Genomic DNA, 15,834 nt, shown 5'->3' with positions numbered 1-15,834 from the left:
AGCGGGTCCGGGCGAAGCTCTGCGTTCTGCACCGGGCTGAGCCGCCGCCCGCCCGAGCCGGGGCTGCAACCGCCGACACTCGGGCCCTGGCAACGGGGACGCGCGAATAGCCAACGCGAATCACGATCGAACGCCGCCCCGTGTCACTGGCTCGGGTCCCCTGTGCGGTTCACAACGAGTGGGGGGGGGGGGGGGGCAGCGGGGAGGAAAAGTGCCCCGGTGCTATCTGCAGTGCGACTCCCTTCAGAAAGGGCCCCAGATTGTCAGTGTTCTCCGAGTGATACTGGGGGTGAACTGTGCTACTGGAAGCAGTATAGCTGGCCTGCAAACAGAGTTTAACGACTTTGAACTGAACGTGTTCTGCTGAGAAATGCTACGTGCTTTAACAGTAGTAACAACAGTTCCAAGAAACACAGTGCATGCCAGAAATGAATGACAGTACTCCAAACGTTTAAAAAAAATTATATTGTAAGTACAGTACAAAAAAGTTTCTGTGTATAAGTGTAACATAATCTGGTTCAAACAGCAAGGAAATAACAAAAATATAAAAACGGCTAAGTCTTACCAAAGTTTTCCCTCTAGTACCAAATACCACAAGATACAGTTTATACAAAGTGTACAAATTTAAAATAAAAACACAATACACCAAGGTTGTTTTTCAAACTCTTCAAGAGTTTTCCATTGTAGAGACGACAAAGGTAAAGCTGATCCCCTTCTGTTCCTTAGCAAGCAGGTCTACCCCTGCACCACAATGCTCTCAACTACAAGGGGCTGGAAAGAGCCAGTTATTTTGTGCCGCTCCCAAGAGCGGATGCTTTAGTATGTGCCAGGACCTGAAGTGGGATCAGGCTGCGTCCCTCCAGGGCCCTTCCCAGTTCCAGGCTCACTGGGATTAGTCATATGTTGTTAAAACATGTACACTCGGGTCTGAGGCTTGCATTGAGAACTTGTGAGGTGGTCTGAGAACCTTCTGCTTCTTCCACTGTCTGAGAAAATCTAACAGTACACTGAGAAAAGCTCTGTAAGAGATCGGCTACCTTCTATAGGCACAGCTGGGGAATACACGGTAAAGAGGAACGGGGAGAAAAACCCTCTCACACAACTGAGGATTTAATTTAAATATGATCTGGGGCCCAGCCACAATGAGGGACAGTTTGCTTTCAACTGCCCTGAAAAACAGAAGCTACACTTGAGATTTGATGTAAATAAGTGCTCTTCTGTCATTTTAAAACTTTTATAAGGCTGGAAAGGCTAGAGCCACATTGTAGTTCAGTTGTTCTAGCTGCCTTCACAAGATAGCCTGTTTCTACAAACACTTAAAATCTTCCTGGTGTTTCCCCATACAACATCATACTATGACACACATAGCTGATTCCTGCAGGAAGTGGGGTGAAGCAAACTTGATTCATATTTTCCATGCACTGTTGGTGGAGGGAGGGATTTTTGCTTTTAAAATATGTATATATATACACACACAGAGAAATATACAGGATAAATTAAAATCTGTTACAGATATCTGTAAAAGTTAAATACATATGATATGAACACCACATACACGTACATACAGACAGACAAAAGCCCCTGTGAGAATCAAGTGCTCTCCTGCAGCTCCTCTTCTAGAGCAGTAGAAAACCAAACACCAAGTATGTGGCTGGAAGTGGAATCAGTTCAGTCAACCCACATGTGCCTTACCCAGCTTTAACTGCTTCAAACTGGTCATCAGTCACTGCTTTGCACCAGCAGCACAGCTCTTTCAGTACTGCTGGTGAAAGGGATGGGGGATCAGCCACCTTGGAAAACAAAGCTATCTGTTCACAAAACAGCAGCAAGATGGGCAGAAGCAAGTTTTTCCCAATCTGCTTCCACACTCCTTTCCATCAAAGCAGGCTGACCATGCCCTGGAAAAATCAGCAGGAGGTTCATTCTCTCAAGCCAATGCAGTTGGTTGATAGATTGTCCTAAAGACAATTTGGGTGCAAGTCCACAAGAAAAGATTAAATTAGTTGTCATCTTCCACTTTACTTCAAATGTCAGCTACCAGACCAGCCAGCTGATGCCGACAAATTTATTACTGATTGAAGAGGGGCGGTCAGAAGAAGTGACCAAGAGGTAAAGACCTCTGTATCTTTGATCAGCTATTCAGCTTTCCCCTCAAGCAGCAGATTTTAAACTGAAAAACAGTTAGAAATAGGGCTGGTGAAGAGTTCAATACTATTCCTTGGTCCAAAATATATTATCATCTCTACCTGCCCATAGAATATCAGAATAGTTTAGGTTGGAAGGGATATCGGGAGCTCATCTGGTCCATCTCCCTGCTTAAAGAAAGCCCAAATAGAGCAGGCTGCTCATTCAGTTTTCGAATATTATCAAGGATGGAGAGTCAACAGCCTCTCTGGGCCACCTGTTTCAATGACTGCTCTCACGGTGACATTTATTTTTTTTCTTTATATTGAAAAGTCCATTCTCTGGCTGCTTCCCCCACTAAAGGATCTGAACTTAAGGCGAGTATCTCAAGAGCTTTCTGAATTGTTCATTCAGAATACTTTCAGATTGAAGGACATTTCACTAACCAACACAAAAGGGTTTTCTCAGCTTAACTTCACAACTTTTCATAAAATATAAGTCAAATAGTTACAATCCTACGTATATACTACACAGATATAAAATTTTAAAACCCTACACACGGAGCCCTTTTGGAGTGCCGGTGTAGTACATGTGTACGCAAGTCAGTTACACAGAGGCTGAGTACGTCCCAGGATCCTCTCCCATCAAAGTCCAGGCATGATGTAGGCGATGTTGTCTAGTGTGTTTGACTGGGAAAAGAAATCAATTTTTTTTTAGTGTTAGCTAATGACTCAAAATCCTTAAAAAGTGACACAAACAAGGGTACTAAGCATGTTCACTTGTCTTGCAAGTTATCCTATGATGAAACAAACAAATCTGTGTCATCATCACCACCACTGCTAGGCTTACATTCATATTTTGGAAATATAAGTTAACAAAACACTCACTATTTGTAAACACACGGAAATGATGAAAGTGCTTGAGGCTTTCCTCAAGTGACCTTCTCCTTACAAACCTCATACTCTTATCTCTGAATATGAAAGAAGCCACATCAACCATATCACATCAAGCACAGGAAAGACTAGTTATAAAGGACTTGAGCAAAGTGACCGAAGTTGTAGCATATAAAAAAAATAATTACTTGACTTTACATTCACAAGTCCTATATTAAATTCTGTAATGTACAAGTAAAGACAAAACCCTCAAACACACCCATTAATAGGGCGTCAGATGGAAAAAAGAAGTACCCTCCAGTTTTTCTTACAAAAATATAATACAGTTCTGAGAGTAAAAGTCCTTCTGGTGCACATCAGAAAACAAGACTCATCAGTATACTATCTGCACGTTCTTCAAATGCAGTATTTCAGTAAGCTCAAGCTTGTGGCTGGATGGCTGAAGAAGGCCTTAGGAACACCACCTTTTAATTCCTTAAGACAGAGGAGCTGGATCTGCATCAGTTGTGATTCTAGAATTTAACAGTGCCACCTACTGACTGAAAAGGTAAATTGCATCCCACATGCAACACGACCACTGACAATTTTATCTGTCTTAAACTACCGCTGTCATGACATTTCTGATGGTAAAACTCAAAATAACTTATTATTCAAGTCTGAATACCAGTTTTCAGAAGTGAAGGACAAGTGCCTTAATCCACTTAAAGCTCCACTGCTCCTTATAACAATAAGTTGATCAAGTTTCCAACAAACGCACCATTAGTCATGTGCCGTCATTGCTCTGAATGCACTTGGCAAGCAAGAAGGAAAAAAAGCATAGGATGTTCTTCCAGGGCTTAGGAGGGAACACCCCACTGACTCAGCTTTTGTGCAGAGAGCCAGTTTGTGGGAGCACACAGCCTAAGTTGTCACCTTCGTTGTTGTTGTTAATAGCGCTTTTTCAGAATGAATCAATGTCTGGGCTGCCCTTTTACGACATGCCAGTTCATATCCCTTTTTTGTTCTCTCTGCCAGATTAATCTCTTAACTTTTGCAGACTACATATTTATTTTTCACTTCTGCTCCTCTCCTTCTCTGCTTTATTCATGTCTCCTGCTGGAGGTCTGGCTCCTGATTTCTTTTATGCTGCTGCCATCTTAATCTATGTCCACATCACACTACATAGGTGCCACGCTAAATCAGGGCTCAATAGAAAATGTAGTTTAAGGTGGAAAAGAACCTGTAGTTATGCAGTTCCTTAAAACAGAGACTATTTTTCTTTCCTTGGAGAAGGTTACAGCCACACGTAAAAGGCCCTACTCCATCACATTTGGAATCGCGAGATCACAAGTTTTTCATGCTACTAAAGGAAAAATATGTTGTGTAATACAGAGCATCTGGAAGGTGCTTTTTATTTTTCAATGGAAATTTAGAGATTTCAAAATGAATGTATACAGGCCTTCTATTTGATTTGGATGGATTGATTCAGTCACTAGAACAAGATCTACACACAATGCAATCAACGGTACAAATATTAAGTCAGTTACCATCGGAAAGAAAAAAGTTGCACAATACCTTAAAACAGTAACATTTCAAAGAATTTCAAGAAATATTCCTCTATAAAAGTCTATGACCAAAACAATTTTTGTGTTGTACTGGAATTATAATCATATCGTAAGACTGATTAATTAAAAATTCTAGCTTGACTCTGCTAAAATTAACAGTGCTAGAATGGAAATAACCACAAGCAACTCACCAAAACATGCTTGGGGCAGCCATTCAACTCAGGTAGTTGCGTGGTCAGACATGCTAACGGGCCCAAAGCACAGACGATTGAATCTAGAAGTACTGACAAACTTCCTGAAACAGCCACCATTCCCTGGAAGTAAGGGAAGAAAAAATGCATAGGAATGAGTAGTGGAAATTATGGTTCTTTCACAATTGTATTGGTTTTCATGCAGATACAGTATCTTCACTCTTAAGCTCCTCTAGTCCACTTTCATAATTTACACAGTAACAAAATTATGCCATGAACTTCACAGAGAGACTGCTGGCTCAAAAAATTTAAGGATTCAGTAGGCAACAGTAAGGTGACAGAGCACTGGAACAGGCTGCCCAGGGAGGTTGTGCAGTCTCCTTCCCTGGAGACATTCAAGACCCGCCTGGACATGTTCCTGTGCGACCTCACCTAGGCGTTCCTGCTCCAGCAGGGGGATTGGACTAGATGATCTTTTGAGGTCCCTTCCAATCCCAAACATATTGTGATACTGTGAACACATTGGTATTGGAAAAAAGTAGGGAACATCAGAAAAGGTCAGAAACTTGACAAAACACTTAATTCCACCATTTTTGTAATGGAATTCCTTTACCATTTTGTACCACCTATTTGGTTAACTACCTGAGTCCTAAAGACAATAGTTGTTTTACTATTGAAGTCCAAAGAAATGCTAAGTCTGTAACAAATGTTTTAGTTATTGATACACTATCAGGAAAGGGAATTTGTTTGCCTGCCTTTCTATCAAGGGGGAGATTTCAATGTGATTGTTCCTCTGAAGAATGACCTCAATCAGTCATACCAGAAACAAAAGGAAAGCACATTTTATTTTACTGCTGATACAACAAGCAAGCATAGTGGGATGAGGTGACCACATTACCCATAAAATTAAATGATATTATTTGAGCCAAACATGTGCTCCCCTTACAGGTTTGGGGGGTGGGGTGGGATGCATGTGTGTGCACATGCACACCCACATATAATCACTCTCATCTAACAGTAGGAAACCATTAAAATATGACATCTTCTACATTACCAGGTGTGTTGAAACAATAGTGGCCCCTATCCAAAGCACTGGCAATACGAATCTGCCAGAAAACAACAGGACCTGCAAAACTATCTTGGCAAAGGCCTTCTCTGATGGTTTTCTAAGAAGGCTTGAAACATTAAGAGAAACTGGACCAGAGAATGGCAAAGATAGCAAGGAAGTACCAGATCCAAGGTGAACATAAAGTAAGGAAAGACTGAAGAGCCTGTTGAACTAAGAATTGCCTTCAAGGACCTATAGCTGAAAAGGACCTATCTGTCTTTGAGAAAGAAGGCTTTTTATTTCACTGAAAACAAACAGCAATGCATCAAAGAAACAAAATACACCATCTCTAATTCATCTTCCTAACAGAAAAGCAGTGGCTAAGCTTTTAAGTAAAATAAAATAACAATGTCCCCCAATCCTGTGTGTAGATTACTTGACATCACTGTGACATTGCTGGTTAGAGACTCACCTCTGTTTCCTGCAGCCTGTGTCCAATGAGGCTCAGAGATTCACCCAACAGCTGTAAGTGTGCAGCTACATCAATAGGATCTGTCTCAGGGACTTTGGCTGGTGACGAGGACACCACCACGGTGCTGGTGGGGGATTTTTTATGAGGGGAAACCACTCCTGTCGGAGAAGCTGGAAACGCGCAAATTAAAGTTCCATATTCTCTCATTCTTTTACTTACGAGCCTGTTGACTTGGTAAAGTTCAAATCTCCAAGGCATGAGGTACTTAAACAGTTATGTGGAGCTGGTCCTGTGGCCTTTGGAGTCGAAACTTTCCTTCTATGTGTGCAAAGCATCTACCTCAGCTAAATACAATCCAGGAGATTGGGTAAACAGATACCAGGTCAAGATCAACCCTTTCTCCTCCTGCAGCAAGCTAATCCCAGTAGAACTTCCCTGCTGTCTGTTTTTGATTTACATTTCAATCCCTGAACTGCTAAAAACAATACCATGCTACAAATTAGACAAGGATTTTTTATAAAAAAAAGAAGTTGATGTCATTCTCATTCTTCAAGAAATGTTGTTTTTGAGTAATATGATGAGTTAAGGTCAAGAGTTCTGAGAAAGCAGATAGGGGTGTGAAGTAGGAAAGAACCTTTGTTTTTTATTCCACAGGCAATGCTATCTTCCCTGTCAAAGGAAGAAGACTAGAGCAAATAATTACCTTTAATTTTTGGCGCACCATCTGAAGTTGACGCCTTTCTCTTCACGGTGGTGGCCTCTGCTTTATTCTGCTTGTGTTGGAGATACTGAGCTTTCTGTTTCCAGATCTGCAGTTACCACAGAATGAAAAGAGAGATTTGTAACATTAGGTAATTCTGTTACCTGATGCCAGAACCTGGAGGTACACTGACATTATGTAGCTAACTGGTGAAGCAATGCCATGAGAAGAAAATGGATGCTTTTATGATCACAAAGGGCAAGATTTCCATACTTCCCATGCCTTGGGAACATAGGTAGCATCTTCCAAGGTGTGGCAGCAATGCTGCCAGCATATTCTGACCTGAGCACCTAGTTCACAGAAACAATTTTACAAAAACATCTCACACACACTCACCAGTTTATCCTTCTCAGGTAGCTGCTTCCACACCTCTGCCAGTTTTTTACTTAGCTCTCCAAAATCTGGCAGAAGGAAAGACGAAAAATGTTTAAAACAAATGTTTAAAACAAATGAAATAATAAATCATGGAGAGAACATAGGAAATGTACTGGCTTATGCATACACCTTTAGGAAGTAATCCATTCCACAACTGGAATTCTCCACACTGTCCTGAAAATGATTGCCAGTGTGCATTCCCATTACTGTTTAAAATGGAAAAAAAAAAAAAAGCAAGCTGATAGTGGGAATATAGGGTCACATGTGTATTTACAGAAAAGTGAGACAACGAAGATAACTCTTTAAGTAAAATATGAAAGAGCTAATAATTTCTTTATCCAGATTCACAGCTTGGTTAAAATGCAATCATAAAATAATGAAATATGCTCCTGTCCCTTTGCCACCTCTTATTCAAAGAAGATTGGCAGATTCTTTAACAGAGACAGTATGTTCTGCTAATTAACCTGGCTAGTGTATAATCAAGAGAAGAGAAGGCTAGATAACTCTCTCACCTATTCCAGGGTGCTCAGACACAATAGTTGTACGATATTCCTTACAGAACACTTGGTAGGCAGACATATTTTTCTTCTTTGGCTAGTCAGAAGAAGAAATGAAAACAAATATTTTTAATTACAATGTGACCTACTTGAATTTAATAAGAATTTGGCATTTATGGAAGATTTAAATAAAGTTGTGGTGCTTAGATCAGGAACCTAAAAAAGCAGTGTTTTACATGTTCTGGCTGAATTTGGAGTTTATGAAAGCACAGGAACCAGCCTTAGTACAAGGCTTATCTTAAAACAACTCTATCAATCCTTTTCATTCATAAGTTACAACTTGATATTCTAAATCTTAGGATCAACATAAAACTCTGTTAATATATCTCAGAACTATCTGTCTTAGTATTCACAGTACTTATCATAGATTTGTCAAAACAATTCAGTTCTCATCATAACGTTTTGTTCCATTCTTTGCATCCTTAAAAAATACTTCAAACTGGCAGGGAAATACAGTATATGTACACTGACAGCAGAGGGATAAGCAGTTGCTGAACTATGATCAGAGAAAACTTACCAAACACAACAGAATAATGGCTGAACAAATTTGGGCTACGTCTGCCCATTTCCTGACACAAAGCAACTCTTGTTTCTCTGAACAAACAGAAGCTGCTTTTCCCCATTTACACAGCTGCAGTGCTATCACCTGTAAACTCATTCATATGCTAGCTATCATTTCTTCTACTTATATTTTTATACACCAACCATGGAAAACTGAATTTATGAGTGCAGGACAGAACTGGGAATGTGGTAGTCTGTAAGAATTAGAATTTCATTTGAATACAGGAGTAAATGGGTAAATATCTTCACTTTTCATGTTAGAGCTCGATTCCTTTTTACAGAAAAAGTGATGATAGATTACTAGTCCGAAAGTCTGCCTGCCAATAGCTAGAACTGGTTGCTTTAGAAAATGATGCAGCTGTGTTTGCTATATAACCTGTAACAAGCAAATTAAGTATAACCTTTTCAAAGATCCTCTATTGGCTAAAGATTGCCTGTGACACAAAACCAGAATGATATATATTCCTTTTGCTACAAACAGAAGTCACAGTGACTGACACATTTTTACAAACATGCTTCAGTGAAATGATCAATCTCGTTATTAGTTATCTTTCTGTTTCAATTTAACATGCCTTTGTAATTCACCATTACCCATCACCCAACTTCTACTTTCCGTCTAAGTTTTCCTTACTTTTTCTCTTTCCTTTTCTTTTTCTCTTTCCTTTTCTTTTTCCTTTTCTCTTTCCTTTTCTTTTTCTCTTTCCTTTTCCCTTTCTCTTTCTCTTTCCTTTTCCCTTTCTCTTTCCTTTTCTTTTTCTCTTTCCTTTTCTCTCTCTCTTTCTCTTTCCTTCTCTCTTTCTCTTTCTCTGTCTTTTTCCTTCTCTCTTTCCTTTTCCTTTTCCCTGTCCTTTTCCCATTTCTCAGATCTGTCCTTCTCCTTGTCTTCCTTTTTCCTTCTCTTCTCACTTTGACCATCTGAATGAAAAACTGCGGGAGGAGGTGGAGGAAGAACATAGTGGGTACTGGGAGGAGGTGGTGGTGGTGACACTGTTGCTTCTGCTACTGCCACAGGAGCATGTCCAGAACTTCTTTTAGACTTAGAGTGCTTCTTTTCTCTGTGTTTCTCCTTGTCCTTTTTCTTCTTACTTTTTTTTGACTTCTTCTTCTTCTTGATTTCCCGGTAGGAGTCATCTATCACTAGCTCTCCAGCCTCTAACTCCCCACCAGATGAGGAACCAGATTCTGGTGGTGCCTCCATACCTGAAACCTCATATTCGCTCCCATGACCCTCTGAGTAAAGGGAGGTGTCAGCACCAAAACTCTCAGAAGGTGGATGTGTGTCTGGATGTGGTTTGTGCTTCTTCCGGGATGACTTCAGGAAGCTCTGCAGTTCATGACCCAAAAGGAACGAGCCTTGCTCATCTCGACTTGATTTCTTTGAAGATTTCTTTGCAGCTGCTGGTGCTGAAGAATAGGAAAAAGAATCATCGTCTGCTGCACTACTTTTCTCTTTTGGTGAAAGGATGAGCTTCATCTTCAAGCCATCAGGTTCACGAAGAGTGAGCGTCTCTGTGTTCACGTAGAGAGGCTTCATTTTTTTAGATTTGTGGAAGCTGCCATCATCCACTGAGTGCTCCCCACTGCTCCCACTCAGCTTCTTCTTGTGGTGCTCCTTTTTGCTTTCGGAATGGCCAGAGGAAGAATAAGATGATTTCTCAGAGGTTTTCTTTGAAGACTTTGAGCTTGTGGACAAAGGTGAGGTGGCAGTCTTGAGTAAATCCATGGTTGTGTCAGCTGAGGATGGGCTAGAAACTGTTTTTTTCTTCTTCTTTGATGGTATATCCAAAGGTGAAACACCTGAAAAAAAGTCAAGAGAAAAGTACACCAAGCTGATCCCCTTAAAGAAAGCATTATGCTAGCCCAAAGAAGTGAAATGGGAATCCTGCAAGACTTACGATTACAGCTAATGGATTTGCATCGTGCTTTAAACAGAAGATCTCTGAAGTTTGTAGCCAGCTCAGCATGGCCTTATTGACACGATTTGGGAGTTGTAATGCCTGAGCTGGTCAAATAATTTGAGGCAGGAAGACAGAGTAGGAAAGTTCTTGAAGTTTCTTCAAACTCTGTATTGTATTGTGAAACAATGTATGTTGATGAAAATGTATCTTATCTAGACTGAAATTACATCTCAAGTGCAAGGTTTTTGTGCCATTTTTAACCAAGGTGAGACCAAGGAACTGAAAATACAAGCTTTTTAATTCTGAAAACAGATTTTGAAAAATTTCAGCTTGGCTTTCTCTTTTCATTGGGCCAAAATTACATCTTTTATGAACAGAACTGTCACTTTCTGGCCAGCTTATTAATTGTGAGAATAATGCTTCTGTATCTAAATTGAACCTAAAAGCATTTATTTATCACCCTATCTTTGTAAATTCAGAGAAAGTAATACTATCTTCAAGTAAAATTACAGCCTAAGATGCAATAGGGAAAAAAGAAGTGCAAATGCCAGAAGGGAAGGCAAGGGTTAGAAAACTACAACTTGTCAATGAAAAGAGGGGTGGAAGATCTCTAGCCCCAACAATGACAACTTGTTAACCTAGACTCTGAAAATATCATTCCCTAATCTTTTGCTGTTTGGTGTTGATCAGTGTCAGGTTTCTGATTACTTGTCCCAAGACAGGTTGACGTCCTTTCCCCCCATGAAATGCTAACCACAAAGCTTGAAGGCACTGCTTTAACAGCAGCCTTTCCTCAAAGTCATGGTCTGTTAGCCCTTTTCCCTGCCTGATTGCTATCTTACCTCTGTAGCAGAACTCATCGGAGGAGTGCTTTCTCTTCTTTTTGTGAGGCTCTGTCCCCGGAAAAAGGTCACTGTCCTAGAATAAGAAGAAAAAAGTTGCTAACCAACAAGAGGGAAACAATATGAGATTCACATGGATTATTGGCATAGATAGCAATTTGTAGGAGATATCAAGAGTTATTTGTACTACTGTAACATCAAGGAACCCTAAGTATGAACCAGGATCATTATTCTAGGTGCTAAAACAAGTAAACATACTCTGTTTCCAAGAGCCCACAGTGTAGATTTAAAGTAAGAGACAAAAAGCATAGTACGGAATGGTGGGAGAATATTAAAAAAATGGTATTAGTCAGGATTGATTTCAGCACATCAGCCACTTAACTGGCATCAAGCTTTCTGTAGGCATTGCAGCATAAGGCTATAAGGAAACTGAAAGACAGATCCCTACAGGGAGCTCCCCCCAGCTGAGTGGAGCATTAGACAAGAAAACTTGAAAAAGCATATTTGGAAGTGTTAAGAAATGGGCAATGAGAGTCAGCATTTGGAGATCAGCTGATGAGTTGATAGGAAGACAGACATCTACCTCTTAATAAAGCTAAGAAATAACTAAGCATGCACAGGCTGTCAAGCCTTGAAAATGGAGGTGAGCAGTTCATGTTTAATATGCTGAAGAAGATAAAATAAGTGAAAGAAGGTACAGAGAGGTGACAATTAAAATGATGGGCCAAAAAATCGACTTAATATCTCATGTCACACAATTATTACATGTCTCTTGACCAGTTTTTGGTCTAAAAATGAAGCTCCTCTACAGAATTCCATCTGTGTGGTAGAAGATTTTCATTTTCAACTAGACCTTGCTTTCCAGATTGAAAAAAAACAACAATCACAAGATAGTCACCTTTGAGCTAACAGCAGAAATTTTAGCTCAAAGAGGAAAGTTTTCAAGAAACTTAAGTTGTCACTACGTGATTTCAGAGTTAAGGCCCCAAAGAGGTGAATAGGGCAAGTTCATACCTCTCAAGAGCTATCGTTTCAGGCTGTCTGCAGAATCAGGAAGACAACAGCGCATCAGTTAACATTATACTCATCCGTTGCTGCTTATTTATAAACATAAATTCTAAAAATCCTTCTTTTGGTGTAAAAAGTTACTCATTCTTACCTTATGACTTGCAAGGTTCTACAACAAGACTAGGGCATTACCCTATTTTTTGAGGCCAGAAAAAATCGGTATCACTTGTAATTGAGACTGACCTTTTCCCCAGGAAAGTTACTAAACAATACAAGACACAATTAGCTGCTCTTGCTGTCTTCTACATGCATTTCTATGTAAAAAAGAATGATCAACCCACCCATCCTGTTACTAGCTTTACATATACCATTACATCTTCAACTTTTTCTTGGAGAGCTTCCTGACCTGAGTCGCTGTCTCGTCTCCCTCTTGCAGCAGATCCTTGTAAGAGCGCATTTTCTCTCGCTGTATCCTGCCAGTTGCCAGCCCCACGTCATCAACACTTCGATCGCTCTCTAGGAACTCTAAGATTTATGTCAAATGGCGAAAAAAGGAAGAAATTAAATACCCCATTAAGGAACGATAGACATGTGGACTATGCACAAAATAAGATAACAGCACACACTGGCACAGAATGATGCACAAAACACAACAAGCACAGGGGCCTAAAAGGTAATGATCTGTACTCTCTGACCACAGGGATGGGGCTCAGTGCTCTAATGCTGTAACACAATCACTCAAGATTTCAATTCTAACCCTTGTATAATTCTTCCTAAAGACAATTGCCCTTAGCAATATTGCTATGACAAAACATATCCCCATCTCTGGTCTATGCTTCCACTGACCTGGCAGGAAGAAAGGCTGCAGTGGCAGAGTTTCCAATCAAGGTGTTTGCATTAGGAAATACCACCCATTTCTGCCATGTTCTAATCCCAGCACTGTACACCTGAAGGTGAAGGGCTTTGGGACCTTCCAGCAACACGGCCAGATTAAATTTAAGGGCTCTACAGCAGACTAGCTCCCTTTCTCACTCTGATTCCATGGCCTGGCAAAGGCTGCAGAGGGTACCCTTTTTTTTTTTGGTAACTCCCTCTGAGATTATGAAGCAGTCATACCTTCTTTCTTCTTGGAGTCATCATAAGCCATGGTGGTCCTGCAGGAGCCTGAGAACACGTTGCCACGTCTGGGCTCCGTGCCCCGTTCCCATCTACAGGAAAAGGTCTGAGAAAGAGAGAATGAAAATAATCCTCCCATAAAGAAGAATCAAATGTGAAACTTCCTCAGAATCAAGTGAAGATTCTCTGGCAGGCAGTGGGAAAGGAGTCTACCTTCTCATCAGTTCATGCTCACTCCTCAGGCTTCACAGAATATTCTTTTAACATTAAATTGGATGATGTTCTTCTATTATTTTAAACACATACTAAGACCACCTCTTCCTTGGAAAATCTCCAAATCACAGAAGTAATTTATTTACAAAAATAGAGAGTGAGAAGATAGCCGAGTTAAATTTTCATAACATTCAAAACTGCACCCGAACTTGTGTCAAAGCCATTTTTTGTAAGGAGCCAGTGTGGCAAAGAGGGGGATGTTTAAAAGGAAAGTCCAAACCCTTGAATCTCAGATGAAGTGAAGGAATAGAAGAAACCAAGTGGGAATAATTGTGCTATAAAAAAACTATTTCAAACGTTTTGAACGAAATAACTGCTCATTTTGTAGCGAAGGTGTGTATCCCTCTGATGTGTTTCCTGACACTACCACTGCAGCCATTCTGAATGCCAGTCTGAGAGAGGGTATGGAAGAAAGCGCTCCTTTCTGCTGGGGCTTCCACAGCACCTGAACCCCTGTCAGCCCCCAAGCTTCAGGTCTCCTCTAACTGAGTCACTCTGTTCTACAGCTGCTGGCATACAGCAGGACAGTGGCTTTATGGAATAGCTACACTCTGGTTCTCTCAGAGTAAACTTTTTTTTTTTTTCCTTCGGTCAGAGACCAGCTTAACATGAAAAGATCAACCTTCTTCTCATAAGCAATTCAACCTAACAGATTTGGTGTGTTTGTGCACACATCTGTAAGTGTTCAACCACAAAGACCATGCAGCTTCTCTTGATAGCTGTCACAGTCTTTCCACACCAAAGTTACATTTGAAAACCTGGAGAGCAGGGAACTTGTGCTCGTACATCCCTGCACATACCTCAAATTTATAAATACTTTGCTGAGGTGGAGAATGTTCAACATATTAATCCTATAGAAGTTACTTAAGTGAAACAACAAAGTCCCAAATAAATCAAGCTTGCAGGTACACAGGAGATGTATGTTCAAGTTTATAAGAATGTACGTTATTTCATCAGGTTTTGGGAAATTGTTTGCCACCAAATGTTTCAAGTCAATATTCTGACAACTATACATTGTTGGTAGCAAGCACAGCAATTTGTAGACTCCACAAACCCACTGGGCAGCCTGTTCCAGTGTTCTGTTACCCTCACTGAGAAGAAGTTTCTTCTCAAATTTAAGTGGAACCTCCTGTGTTCCAGTTCATACCCATTCCCCCTTGTCCTATCACTGGTTGTCACTGAGAAGAGCCTGGCTCCATCCTCATGATACTTACCCTTTATATACTTATAAACATTAACGGGGTCACCCCTCAGTCTCCTCCAAGCTAAAGAGACCCAGCTCCCTTAGCCTTTCCTCATAAGGGAGATGCTCCACTCCCTTAATCATCTGTTGCCCTGCACTGGACTCTCTCCAGCAGTTCCCTGTCCTTCTTGAACTGAGGGGCCACCGAGCGTCCGCACAGCCCGCGGGTGGAAGCGGAAGGCGCTCTGGGAGAGCCGGGAGGCCGCGGGGGCCGGCAGGGGCAGGCGGGCCCCAACGGGATTCCCGAGCGCGGCGGAGGGGAAAAAAACCTCGTCCCAACCGGCGCATGCGCGCCGCCGCCCCCGGACCCGCCGTCGCCGTTTGAAGCGAGCTGGGCCGCCCCGCTCCTGCCCGCGCGCCCTCTCACCTCAGTGGGTTCCGGCCTCGCTCCAGCTCGCGGCTCCACCCCTGCAGCGGGCTCGGGCGTACCCCGGCTACCCAGCGGTGACAGGGTCCGCCGGCGCCGAGCCGCAGGGTGAGGGGACACCGTGGCCGCCTCACTCCGCACTGCCGTTTCCCGCCGCGCCGCCGCCTCCCGCGGCCGCCATCTTGGAGAAGGAGAAGAGGGACGTCCCTCTGTCGCCGGGGCTAGGGGCAGCCAGCCGAGCGCCGAGCGCATCCAACGTGGGGCCGGCGGCGCGGGGGAGAAGGCGGGATGCGGGATTGCCGAGGGCGTCGATGGCGGGGATTGCTGTTCCCGGTGTGTGAGCGGGGTCGTGGGCGCCGGCGCCCCGCACTGGGCCGCACGGAATTGGCGCCGCAGCCGCCACACGTTCAGCTTTCCCTGCCACGGCCCGCGGCTCCTAGCGCGGGCAGGGTTTGGAGTACCGTGTGCCGGGGCCTCTTTGTCCGCCCTGGTGCGAGTGCACGGGCCCGGTGGAGAGAAGCTGCCAAATAAATGTACACTAACTTACAAAAGATGTACCCAT

General features: G+C 42.2%; 1 protein-coding gene across 2 annotated transcripts; it reads right to left on the bottom strand.

Moving 5' to 3' along the window:
• Window positions 1–446: 446 nt before the first annotated feature.
• On the bottom strand, window positions 447–15,489 carry HMGXB4 (HMG-box containing 4). 2 transcript variants are annotated; one of them, XM_065838738.2, is made up of 11 exons: window positions 15,273–15,489; window positions 13,390–13,495; window positions 12,680–12,798; window positions 11,266–11,341; window positions 9,157–10,322; window positions 7,920–8,001; window positions 7,369–7,433; window positions 6,976–7,081; window positions 6,273–6,442; window positions 4,753–4,875; window positions 447–2,813 (listed from the first exon to the last, which is right to left on the bottom strand). In XM_065838738.2, the coding sequence occupies exons 2-11, from the start codon at window positions 13,418–13,420 to the stop codon at window positions 2,769–2,771; spliced, it is 1,983 nt and encodes a 660-aa protein (XP_065694810.1). In that variant the 5' UTR covers window positions 13,421–13,495; window positions 15,273–15,489; the 3' UTR covers window positions 447–2,768. The 2 variants fall into 2 exon arrangements, with proteins under 2 accessions (XP_065694810.1, XP_065694819.1); XM_065838747.2 differs by lacking the exon at window positions 13,390–13,495 and having other exon boundaries at window positions 15,273–15,412.
• Window positions 15,490–15,834: the final 345 nt, after the last annotated feature.

This window comes from Patagioenas fasciata, chromosome 1, assembly GCF_037038585.1.
Source record: "Patagioenas fasciata isolate bPatFas1 chromosome 1, bPatFas1.hap1, whole genome shotgun sequence".
NCBI classification, from domain to species: Eukaryota; Metazoa; Chordata; class Aves; order Columbiformes; family Columbidae; genus Patagioenas; species Patagioenas fasciata.
Note: the sequence above shows the minus strand (reverse complement) of the source record. Positions and strands in the feature narration are given on the sequence as shown.

What these genes read in the sequence shown, in the direction of transcription:
- HMGXB4 (XM_065838738.2), bottom strand. Translation starts at nt 13,420, where the DNA reads ATGGCTTATGATGACTCCAAGAAGAAAGAAG. An exon ending in GAGACGAGACAGCGACTCAG is followed by an intron (nt 11,342 to 12,679) that starts GTCAGGAAGCTC and finishes TTCTTATTCTAG; the next exon opens with GACAGTGACCTTTTTCCGGG. An exon ending in TGGTGCGCCAAAAATTAAAG is followed by an intron (nt 6,443 to 6,975) that starts GTAATTATTTGC and finishes GCGCGTTTCCAG; the next exon opens with CTTCTCCGACAGGAGTGGTT.